This window comes from Canis aureus, chromosome 1, assembly GCF_053574225.1.
Source record: "Canis aureus isolate CA01 chromosome 1, VMU_Caureus_v.1.0, whole genome shotgun sequence".
NCBI lineage: Eukaryota > Metazoa > Chordata > Mammalia > Carnivora > Canidae > Canis > Canis aureus.
This window is the reverse complement of record NC_135611.1, coordinates 99,137,512-99,150,000: the sequence shown is the minus strand read 5'-3', so window position 1 is coordinate 99,150,000 and position 12,489 is coordinate 99,137,512. Positions and strand designations below refer to the sequence as shown.

General features: G+C 46.7%; 1 protein-coding gene and 1 long non-coding RNA gene across 4 annotated transcripts in view; one reads left to right on the top strand and one right to left on the bottom strand.

The window, feature by feature from the left end:
* Window positions 1–7,435, top strand: part of LOC144321582 (uncharacterized) — a 14,164-nt gene extending 6,729 nt beyond the window's left edge. For 2 of the 3 annotated variants that reach the window (XR_013387182.1, XR_013387195.1), the window contains one exon: window positions 5,409–7,435. This is a non-coding gene — a long non-coding RNA (uncharacterized LOC144321582). The remainder of the gene's footprint in view (window positions 1–5,408) is intronic. The other variant, XR_013387189.1, reaches the window with a different exon arrangement.
* Window positions 7,436–7,644: 209 nt separating this feature from the next.
* LOC144321547 (uncharacterized) overlaps window positions 7,645–12,489 on the bottom strand; it is a 31,230-nt gene continuing 26,385 nt past the window's right edge. Inside the window, exon 3 of the mRNA XM_077910924.1 lies at window positions 7,645–10,806. Coding sequence (XP_077767050.1) covers window positions 7,849–9,303 — 1,455 coding nt within the window. The 5' untranslated portion in view covers window positions 9,304–10,806 and the 3' untranslated portion in view covers window positions 7,645–7,848. The remainder of the gene's footprint in view (window positions 10,807–12,489) is intronic.

Genomic DNA, 12,489 nt, shown 5'->3' with positions numbered 1-12,489 from the left:
GATAAAATGTAAAATGGACAAAAAATGTTTTCAAAACTATTTCTTTAAATTAAAGGCATTGGCAGTCATAAACTGTTAGAAGAAACAAAGAAAGACCTTGTGCTCACAGAACTCAGGAAACTCTTGTTTGGCAAGAACTGCTAAAGGGAGTCTTTCAGGTGGAAATGAAAGACTTCAGCAGTGACCTGAAGGCACTGAAGAAACAAAGATCTGTGGATCAGGCAAATACAGTAGCAGTTATAAAAGCTAGGATCATTGTAATTTTGGTTTGTCACTCCACTTCTTGCCTACATTATTTAAACTTCAAATGCATGGGGCCTCTGGGTGGCTCCTTCTGTTGAGCATCAGACTCTTGGTTCAGCTCAGGTGGTGATCTCAGGGCCATGAGATCAAGCCCTGCAGTGGGCTCTGCTCCCTCTGCCCATCCCCCCCGCTCTCTAAAATAATTAATTAATTAATTAATTAATTAATTTTTTAAAAAGTGAAAAGAGGGGAAGATATATTCTATGTAGATAGTAATCATAAGATAGCTGGGGTTTAAAAAAAAAGATAGCTGGGGGACACCTGGGTAGTTCAGCAGAGGAGCATCTGTCTCGGCTCAGGGCATGATCCCAGTTTGGGGATCCAGGTTTGAGGCCTGGGTCCTCTTAGAAAGGGTTTATCTGCAGGCAGCCCAGGACTGGAGGGAGCATGCACGTGGGGCAGACAAGGAGGGGCGTGTGGAAGAAGGGGTGTGAGTCACAGACCAGAAAGAACCCAGCACACTGGCACATTCCAGGTGTTCTCCAGCAGCCCTGGGCCAATGGACTGGGTCATGGAGACAGACTCATTACTCAGTTTCAGAAGTTGAGGCTCTGGGAGGCAGAGTGACCACCTGGTTAGTGCCAGAACCCAGGCTGAAATGCACTCCGGTCTCCAGGTCCTTCCCTCACACCCATCTAGAGGGTAGGAGGATGGGGGGAGGAAGGGCCACCCCTGCTCTTCCCACCTTCTCCTGCTGGACTTGCAGTGACTCCGAGATTTAGACTCTGAGATTTCAGGTTTGAGGGCCATGGGCTTCCAGCCCCACTTCACTGATAACCCTGTTTCCTACTATGTTTGTTGCCTGTGGCTGCTCAACAGGTACCACAACATGCTGACTTAAACCCTGGTTCTGAGGGCTGGAGTCTGAATTCGGTATCCCTGGGCTGAAGTCAACATTCCGGCAGGGCCAAGCTCCCTCCAGAGACTGTGAGGAGGCTCTGTTCCATGCCTCCTGCAGCTTCTGGTGGATGCCAGTGTTGTTTGGGGTGTGATCACACCACTGCAATTCTCAAGGCAAGAATCTTCCAATCTCCCCCTGCTCCACCTTCACATCTCTATGTGTGTCATGTGATCGCATTTAGGGTCCAGCTAGATGATCCAGGACAGTGACTCCATCGCAGGACCCTTAACTTAATCACATCACTAAAGTCTCCCCATCTCTTTTTGGAGCCATGGAAGGTATTACTCCTAGGTTCCAGGGACTACGACATGGTTATCATTTGGGGGCCCATCATTTGGTCTTCCACACCTGCTTTATTTTGTTGTTTCCTCTGTTATATTTATCACCACCTGATATGGGAATAGTGTTTTCTGTGTATATGAATAGGACTGTGTATGCTCCATGGAGGGCAGGAATCTCGTCTGTCTTGTTCAGTCTGTCTTTAGTGAAACAGCACCCACACATAATAGGTGCTCAATAAATACTAGTTGATAACACAGAGACTAAACACCACTGGAATGGAAGATGAAAATTCAATATGGTGTCCAATGAGATACAAAAAGCAACAGATCTTCTGTGTGCTAGAAATATGCAGTGCCTGTCTGAGGAGAGTTATACAACCATATATTGGTATTTGTGAAGAACACGTGAATAAAGGGAGAGACATGAATCAGCAAAGACTCCATGTTATGACATGTCATGTTTTCCCAAGGAATTTTTCAAGAAAGGTTCATGTGGGAGAATAAACAGGGAGATGAGATTAGACATGTCAGGAGAAGTAAGAATGATTATAGAGCTTATGCTACCTATTGCTAAAACATTTAGTAAACCTAGAATACATAAAATACTATTACACATGATTTTCGTAGAAAATTCATAAGAAAAAATTAATGGAAGTACATATAAAACTTAAAATGTAATAAAGGTTAACATTATAAATCAGAAGTGTAAGAGAGAATTGTTTAATGAACATCTTGAAATGTTAAGTAACTCTTTGGGGAGAAAGAGACAAGTGAGCTTCACCTCCTGCTATAATTAAATGAAAGCAATTAAGGTGTGGAATCTGGGTTCAAAGCTCCACCCCAGGACTTACTTTCTGAGCGTCCTTGGAGAGACTACTGATCCCTCACATCTCAGGTCATACTTGTGAATTCCTAGTAATGGGGAAAAGACTCAATACATTCCAAGGTAGACTCAGGATAATGGCAGTTGACTTCGGGAGCAGAGGACAGGGTTGAGGGGAGAGGGCACCATGTAATTAAATATAGGTATTGTCAGTGAGCTTTTGTTCGGAGCAACAGATGAAAGGTGTCTTTTACATTATTGAAAATACATATACATGTACAGAAATATATCTGCCACGCAAGGATGAGATTGTACCGTGAACGAAGGAGTAGGATTTATTCAATTCTGAGCAATAGGTATATATATATTCTCTCTCTCTCTCTCTCTCTATATATATATATATATATATAGTCTTCTTTTATGAATCTCTAAATAACATGTTATAGTACACACACACAATGTAGCATTTGTAGATAACCTTTAAAAAAATCCTTTACAATAGCACTCTAGAACATTAAATACTTAGGAATAAATTTGACAGAGGTGAGTAAGAACTCTTTAGTGAAAGCTATAAAACACTGCTGAGAGAAATAAACAAAACCTAAATTAATGTAATACATATCATAAGACAACATGGTTAAGAAGTCAATTTTCTCCACATTAACCTACAGATCAATGTAATCTAAGTCCCAAAGCTTTCCAGAAATGGAAGTGGACCAGCTGATTCAGAAAGAAAAGTACATGGAAAGTCAAAGGACCTCAAGTAGCCACATGATTTTTGAAAAATAAGAACAAATGTGGAGGACTTAGGCTACCTGACTTCAAGATTTAATGTAAAACTATAGCAATAAAAACAGTTATGTAGAAAATAGATGAAATAGTTCAATGGACCAAAATAGAGTTTCCAGATATAAACCTACATACATATGGTCAAATTAGTTTTTTAATAAAGACCCCAAAGGAATTCAGTGGGAAATGAAAATTTTTTTCCCAAATATATTTTAAGCATCAAGATATCTACACGGGAAAAAAGGACCTTCACCTGCACCTCACAACATACACAAACACTATTCCAAGATGGATCATAGACCTAGTTGCAAAAAATAAAGCTTCCAGGAGAAAATCTAGGAGAGCATCTGCATGACTCAGGAGTGGACATAAATTTGTTAGAGAAGCACAGGAAGCATGAACTATACATTTTTAAAAATAAATGGGAATTCATCAAAATTTAAAACTTCTACCCATAAAAAGACATTGTTAAGAAACCAAGTATGAAGCCACAGACAGGGAGAAAAAACTTGTACCTATTTGTCGAGGGAGATGTGTCAAGAATATACATTTTTCTTTCCCTTCCCTTCCCTTCCCTTCCCTTCCCTTCCCTTCCCTTCCCTTCCCTTCCCTTCCCTTCCCTTCCCTTTCTTTCCAAGTAGGCTCCATGCCCAACATGGGGCTTGAACTCATGACCCTGATATTGAGCCATATGTGCTCATCATGATGAGCACTGAGTGTTGTATGAAGTGATAAATCACCAAATTCTATACCTGAAACTAATATTACACTGTGTGTTAACTGGAATTTAAATAAAAACTTTAAAAATAATATATTTTAAACCAGCACAATTCAATAATAAAATGGCAAACAGATTGAACAGACATGTCACAAATAAGACTTAAGGCCAGTGAGCATGTCACAAGCAGGCAAGCGAGGGCTGAAGCCACCATGAGAGGTGAGTCCACCCTCTAGAACGGCTAAAATCCAAAAGAATGACCAAGATGGGGAGGACATGGAGCCCCGAACCCTCACACATGCCAGGCAGGGGTGTTGATACAATCATTCTTGGAAAACTCCTTGCAAGGGTCATAAACATTTAAACATACCTCTACTGTATGACCCACACTTACTATCTAGAGAAATGAAAACCCGTGTCCACAGAGAGCCTTGCACAGAAATGTTTACAGTAGTTTCATCCTTGCCAGCCCCAAACTATAAAGGACCCCAGGGCCCATTACTGGTGAGTAAAGGATAGTTGCAATTTATCTATACAGTAGAGTGACACAAACATCTATCTTTTTCAGCCTGGGAAAATTCTCTGCTTTTTTTTTTTTTTTAAGGAATGGCAGCTCCTATTCTTTTTATTTATTTATGATAGTCACACACAGAGAGAGAGAGAGGCAGAGACATAGGCAGAGGGAGAAGCAGGCTCCATGCAGGGAGCCCGACGTGGGACTCGATCCCGGGTCTCCAGGATCGTGCCCTGGGCCAAAGGCAGGCGCTAAACCACTGTGCCACCCAGGGTTCCCTCTGCTTTGAAAAGCTCATAGGATTTGATTAGACACCACCCCCCCACACACACCAAATAATTCAGAAAAACATCCCTATTTTAAGGTCCATAACCTTAATTACATCTGCAAAATATCTTTAGCCATGCACCACAGCACACTCCCAGGGTGACACACAGTCCGAGAAACAGGTGACACTGGAAATAGGTTCCTTTGAGGAAGGCTTGTGAACCAAGGGGCTTCCTACAAATGTGAGGTGTTGGGGACTGCAGTGCATGAGCCACTGAGTGGTAGGCAGAATCATGCACCCCAAATACATCTACCTCTTAGCTCCAGACCCTGCAGCTGACCCAAGGGACTTTGTAGGTGGGTTAAGGAGAGGATTTGGGTGGGAAAGATCCTGGCTTATCCCAGAGTGCCTGCTGGAATTACAGGGGTCCTTATAGGAGAGAGGCAGGAGGGGAGGGGAGGGGAAGGGATTTCACACATGTAGGGATGAGGGAAAAGAGAAGGTGCCGTATCGCTAGCCTTGAAGACAGAAGGGGCTTCAGACAAGGAGTGTGGGGGCCTATAGATTCAAGGAAGGCAGGAGAAGGAGCCGCAGATAGTGTCTGGCATCTTCCTATCACCGAGACTGTAGTGTTGGGAGCTGGGTTTTAGGAACCCAAGCTGACTAGCTGACTGAGATTTACATGGAAAGTCAAAGAACTCGAGTGGCTGAAGAACTTTGAAAACTAAGAACATTTTGGAAGAGATAAGACTTTGATATTGAAAACTTACTGGTTTGTATTCCAGAAGGTAACACATTTGTGTTGTTACAGCAGCAACGGGACTCCAATACAAGCCTGAGCTGGGGCTAGCACCGGTGCAGCCATTCCCAGGCCGGCCAAAGGGCCACAGGGGAGTGTGGTGGAGGAACCTCGAGGAGAGAGCGTGACACTCAACCTGAAGCCCAGGATGAAGCCAGCTCACGGTGTCCTCGTCAGGAAGAAGCCAGGACATAAACGCCCTGGGTCACATACCTTCCCTCACGTTGCCCCAGCTTCTGCAGCTGCCAAGCACAAAGATAGCTGGCAGGATGGGAGCGTCTTGGAGGCCAACACTTCACAGGTCCGGCTGGTGGCTGGACCCCTGAGTCCTGGGCTCCAGATGGGAATGAGCACACTAGCCACTGGACCCTCCCACCACCGCATTGTGGTGATCTCACGTCTCCGCCTGTGTGGTGACTCTTGCCACAGATGTCCAGCCCGCTCCTGCACCAGAATCATCCTAACGTCCTGGGGACCCCAGGTCCTCTCTCAGAAGGGGCATCACCCAGGGCAGTACAGGGTCTCAGGCCCCACCGGGACCCACGGAGCCAGAATCTGATTGTAACAAGGTGTCCAAGTGACTGCCATGCTGCTCAAGTGACGACTCCACCTGCCTGGATATGATGCCACCAACCCTGGTGCCACGCTGCCCTCCCGCGATATTGCTATTGTGTGCTCTCTGCCATCTGACCTTGTCTTTCCCCAGCACGGCAGCTCGGAGGGTCCATGGGCCCTCTAGGTTGATTTTCCCCTTGCTGCCTCCCAAGTGAAGACAACATCGGGAAAGCTCAAGACATATTTTTAGGTAAATGTATGTGAAGGAAGGCAGCAACACAGCACAGACACACAGCTTAGGAGGAACTGAGACATGTGTCCTGGTCATTCTCCCCTCCCCGTGGGTCCTGGGCCCTATCTGGCCCACTCTTCCCAGGAGCCTCTGTCCCGTGGGCTGCACAGAGGGGCTGCTGACTGCCTGCTGCTCTAGCAGTGAATGGGAGGACACACAGAAGGACAGTTCTCTCTGGCTCAGGCGACACCTCATCCTCGCCCTCCCTCCTGGCTCAGGGTGGGAACAGCAACCCCACTGCCAGCGAGAGGGGGCTCCAGCACCCCTTGTCTGTCCTTCCCTCCTGTCTGCCCCCAGGCCAGGCCCCGTGCATCTGACAGTGTTTCCACCCCATCACTCTGACCCTCCTTGGGTCCTGCTTGTATCCTGTCTCACACCCCCAACAGCGCTCCTTTGTGTGTGTATGTTCATAGATCTCTGTGGTGTGTCCAAATGGCGTGTGAGATGTATCCTTTCTCACACTGTGTATCTAAGATCTTTTCTTTCTTTTTAAAAAATTTTTAAAAAAATGTTATTTATTTATTCATGAGAGACAGAGAGAGAGAGGCAGAGACACAGGCAGAGGGAGAAGCAGGCTCCATGCCGGGAGCCCGACGTGGGACTCGATCCCGGGACTCCAGGATCACGCCCTGGGCCAAAGGCAGACGTCAAACCGCTGAACCACCCAGGGATCCCTCTAAGGTCTTTTCAAGACTGATTGCTCTCTTTACTTTTCCCTATTTCTCAGCTACTGACATAACGGCAACAGTGCCCTGTGTCTTCGTTGTGTGTGCATGTGTTTGTCATTAGGGAAAAATGTTTGGCTGCATTAAGTTCAGGTTTGGTTACACACACAAAAACCTCTATTTCTTAAGACAACACAGTGTCAAAGTATTCAAGGTAAGAAACAAATGCTTGCACACAGTCAACTACCCTAAACTAATCTGTGAATGGAAACACTAAACCAATCACAGCATGAAGCTGGGATGGAGTGGTTTTCTTGCGTATCTTTTTTTGCATTCTCTTTTAAAATATCAAAATTTAGGTAGGAATGTTTATGTATAAAGATTCGTAAGAATAGGGATGCCTAGGTGGCTCTGTGGTTGAGCATCTGCCTTTGGCTCAGGGCATGATCCTGGGGTCCTGGGATCGAGTCCTGCATCCAACTCCCCGCAAGGAGCCTGCTTCTCCTCTGCCTGTGTCTCTGCCTCTCTCTCTGTGTCTCTCATGAATAAATAAATAAAATAATAAAAAAAATTTTTGTAAGAACAGAACAATTTGGGATTTGTTGCCAATGTCCCCATCCAGATCAGATGTCATGGATGGTCACAGAAATACGGTCTTTGTGTCAGAACTTACGCACAATACTTAGGTTGTGCAGCTCTAGGAGTCACACGATCTGGAAATAACACACTCAAGACCTGTGTTTACCAAACATTTGTTGAGAAATACCATGTCACACTCATGTGCTCTAGGAAATGGCACTAAAAGCTGTATAGCATTCCCTAATAAATAACTGGGTTGAGCTAACCTAAAAGAGCACTAGGCATGGCTTGGGTAGGGGGAGCACGGGAGCTGTTGTGTCCTGGAGGTGGGTGTCCAGGGCCCAGTTGCTGGGAAGCCGGGTCAGACCTGCAGGCGCTCCCCTGCTCTCTGCTGGGGCACCTGGGGACGCAGGGGGCCCTGGAGCCCTCGTGGGCGTCTGGGGGCTGCAGGAGCAGCAGCAGGTGCACGAGGTCCCCATGGGACAGGCTGGACCCTGGCCCTGGAGATGTGGGCAAGCCTCTGCCTGAGCTGGTGGCTTTGTCTCCTCAGCTCGTGGAGCTTTCTCTCCGCTGACAGAGCTGCCCGCTGGCTCTCCCAAGCCCTCCTCTGCCACAGGAGGTCCTCCTGCTCATGGGAGAAGGTGGTTCTCTGCAGTTCTCTGCACAGGTCCTCGGCCATCTTCTTGTAGAGGTTGCGGATCTGACGGGTGATGGTCAGTCTCTTGTGCACCTTGGGAAGTTGCCTCTCCATTTCCACGCACTGCTTTTCCTCCTCAGCCCACTTTCTCTCCAGTCGGTGAATGTGTTCCTCACTCATCTCAGGCTGCCTCTGGAGCTTCACCTGGAGCTTCTGAATTTCACTTTCCAGCTGGGCATTTTCCATGAGCATGGACACTTCCTCGGCTTGGAGATATGTTATCTGTCCCGTGAGCCCTCCGATCCTCTGATTTTCCCGCATCAGTTCCCTGGACAGCTCTTCTTTCTGTGCATCGGGGCCGTGCAGGGACCCTTGGCAGTCGCCATCGGCAGGGGTGCCCAGGGGAAGGACAGCTGACAGATGCATGGGACCCACCTGGGTCTCCACCTCCCTGCTCCCCACTGTTCCCCCGCCGTCCATGTGATGTCTGATGAGCTCCAGCAGGTGCAGCATCTTCAGCATGGTCTGGCCCAGGGGGAGGACTTGGCCCCTGTCCTCACTGGCGGCCTGCTGCCCTTCTGGACTCAGGAGCTGCGGCCTGGCTTTCTCCACCTCTGCCTGCATTCTGCACCTGTGGCTGGCCAGGCCTTGCACTAGTGAGTCTGGACGTCCCTGCCCATCGGGGCTGACCTTGGAGCCATCTGTTTTCCTCCCTGGGGGTTTTCCAGGGTCCTGTGGTGCTCCAGAGGTGGGATGTCTGTCATTCACCTGGGAAAGGTTAGCAGGCCGGCTTGACCAGCCTTCTGTAAGCAGTTGTGTTGTGTGCTCCACTGAAGACCGGCTGGGATTTCCATTCGGGGCGGCCAGAGGGAGGATTTCTAATGTGGGAGGACCGGCCACCCCCACAGGTGATGTGAGGGCTTCAGGGGCTTGGGTCGCTGGTCTCCTCCCCTCCACGCCTTTCCCAGTCACTCTGACCTGAGCACACTGCCTCCCAAGCTGTCCTATTACTCTCCTTAAACTGTGCTGACTTGTTACTAGGAACACCACCACCATGGTGCAAACCAGGATGTCCCAGAGAAACTCAGAGATTCCTGGCACATAGGCCATGCTTTCGTACATCTCCAGCAGGGCAGCTGCTCCAGGACCAGCTGTGGGGGCATTTCGGGGGCCCTCCATGTCTGTCAAGGGACTCACAGCTCTGCCCCTGGTCACCAGGGTCCTGTGGGCCACAAGTGGTCATTTGGAACCCTGAGGAGAGTTTGTCCTCAACACAAACCAGCACCCAGCAACCAGGGCTGACATCAGCCGGGCGGGGGAGGGGACCCTGGTGCTAGAAGAGCCCGCTGCCTGCCTTGGCTCTGCTCACTTTACTATGTGTGCATGCGGGATATGCATGGCTGGCTGCAGCCTGTAGCTTGAGGCTCTCTCAGCCCAGCTGGCCCTATGGTACTCCTGGGGGCCCATGGCAGGGCCAGGCCATTCCCTTCCTCGGCTCATGTGTCAGGCTTGGGGGACCTGTCCCTGGGTGAGGCTCATTTCCACCATTCACAGAAGCCTGGTCCTGCTACAAAAGTCCCGGATCTCCCCGTCTGAGGCTCCGTCTGTCCTTGTCATTGGTGGATGCCCAGGAGCTGGTGCTCTGGATGGCAGGGTGTCCCCAGAGGTAACAACCAAGAGCCTGGATTTCTAGGTGTAGCAATACACAAGACAATCCTGGAACTGGGAGCAGCCTGTATTCTATATTTAATCCAAGTGTCCCTAGAGGGGGAGATCCACTGCTCTGGGAGTGACACAGTGACCCACCCTCCTTCCTTATGCAGCCCTGCCATCCTCAATGCATCCTTCTCCAAGTGTCCCTGGGGACAGTCTCAGTTCACTGAGTCATCTTCAGAAGTGGCCTCTGCACAGGGCTGGGACCTCTCCACCTGAATTTGCCACCTCTCTTTTGGTTCAGTCACATCTCCCTGTCCTCCTGTCTCTAGGAGAGACCCAGGTTCAGAGCCTCCTGACCCATCCCTGGACTGTGAGGGTCTCGTCCCCAGAATCCCGTCTGCAGAAGACATGAGAGAAGCTCTGGCTGAGGCCACGGGGGTGTCCTGCAGGGGCCCCAGGCATGCAGGAGAGGGTCTGCCCCGTTGGGGCTGAGGGAGGAGGGAGGCAGAGGCCAATGTGAGAGGTGTCTCTCCCTTTCTTTGTCAGGAGACTGTTCATAACAGCAGTTTTAGGTTTAAAGGGAAATTGAGTGGGAAGTACAGAGTGTTGCCATCTACCACTTTACTTCCTCAGACGTTAGGACATCATCTTGCATTAGAGAGCTACATCCCTTACACTCGATGGATCAGTATTGACTCATCATTATCAGCTAGTGTTCATGGTTTTGGGTCGGTTTCACACTTGTGTCATGTAGTTCAGTGAGTTTGACAAAAGCATAACATGTTCATCCACCACGATGGTGTCATAGGAAGAGTTTCACTGCCCAGAATAAGCCTGGTGCTGCCTCCTCCTTCCTTGGTTCTGCCTCCTGCACCCGGAACCTCTTTCTGTCTTCTTGCACAGGAGATGAATATATCTCATTGTAGTTTTGACTTCTATTTCCCTGAGGATGAGTGATGCTGAGCATCTTTTCATGTGTCTGCTGGCCACCTGCATGTCCTTTGGAGAAATGTCTGTTCACATCTTCTGCCCATTAAAAAAAATTGTTTTAATTTATTTTTTTATTGGAGTTTAATTTGCCAACATATAGCTTTAACACCCAGTGCTCATCCCGTCATTGCCCCTCTCAGTGCCCGTCACCCAGTCACCCCATCCCCTCGCCCACCTCCCCTTCCACCCCTTGTTCATTTCCTAGAGTTAGGAGTCTCCCATGTTCTGTCACCCTCACTGATATTTTCACTCATTTTCTCTCCTTTCCCCTTCATCCCCTTTCACTATTTCTTATATTCCCCAAATGAATGAGACCATATAATGATTGTCCTTCTCTGATTGACTTACTTCACTCAGCATAATACCCTCCAGTTCCATCCACATCGAAGCAAATGGTGGGTATTTGTCGTTTCTAATGGCTGAGTAATATTCCATTGTATACATAGACCACATCTTCTTTATCCATTCATCTTTCAATGGACACTGAGGCTCCTTCCACAGTTTGGCTATTGTGGACATTGCTGCTATAACATTGGGGTTCTTCTGCCCATTTTTAAATTGAATTATTTGTTGTTGTTATTTGATTGGTTTTAGATGTATGATTTGATTATATATTTTGGACACTACCCTATCATCAGATAAATTATTTGCAAATATCTTCTCCCAGTCAGTAAGCATGACTTTTCCTTTTGCTGGTGGTTTTCCTTACTGTGCAAAAGCCTTTTAGTTTGACGTAGTCCCACTTTTTAAGATTTTTTTCCTTACTTTCACTTCTCTAAGGAGACATATCCAGAAACATGTTGCTAAGGTTGAGGCCTACAAGATTATTGGCCATGTTTTATTCTAGGAGTTTTATGATTTCAGGTCTCACATTTAGGGCTTTCATTTATTTTGAGTTAATGTTTGTGTATGGTATAAAAAATGGTCCAGTTTTATAGCTCTGCATGTAGCTGTTCAGTTTTCCCAGCACCATTTGTTAAAGAGACTGTCTATACTCTTGCCTCCTTTGTAGTAGATTAATTGACATATGAGGATGGGTTTATTTCTGGGCTCTCTATTCTGTTCCATTGATCTATGTCTTTGTTGCGCCAGCACCATACTGTTTTGATCACTAAGGCTTTATAATATAGCTTGACATCTGGGATTGTGATACCTCCAGATTTCTTGTTATATTTCAAGATTCCATTGGCTTTTCAAGGTCTTTTGTACTTCCATACAAATTCCAAGATAATTTGTTCTAGTTCTGTGAAAAATATTATTAGTATTTTGATAGTAGGGGTTGCACTGGATCTGTAGATTGTTTTGGGTACTATGGGCATTTTGACAATATTAATTCTATCCATGAGCATGGTATGTCTTTCCATTTGCTTGTGTCATCTCCAATTGCTTTTGTCAATGCTTATAGTTTCCAGTTCTTAATCTTCTTGATTAAATTCATTTCTTGGTATTTTATTCCTTTTGATGCAATTGTCAATGAGATTGTTTTCTTAATTTCTCTTTATGCTACTTCATTATTAGTGTATAGAACTGCAACAGATTTTGCTGTATTAATTTTGTATCCTGCAAATGTACTGAATTCATTTATTAGTTCTAATAGTTTTTTCCAGTGGTATCTTAGAGGTTTTTTCTATATAGTATCAGGTCATCTGCAAATAGTGACATTTTTACTACTTTATTACCAATTTGGATCCTTTTTATTTATCTTCCTCATCTGATTGT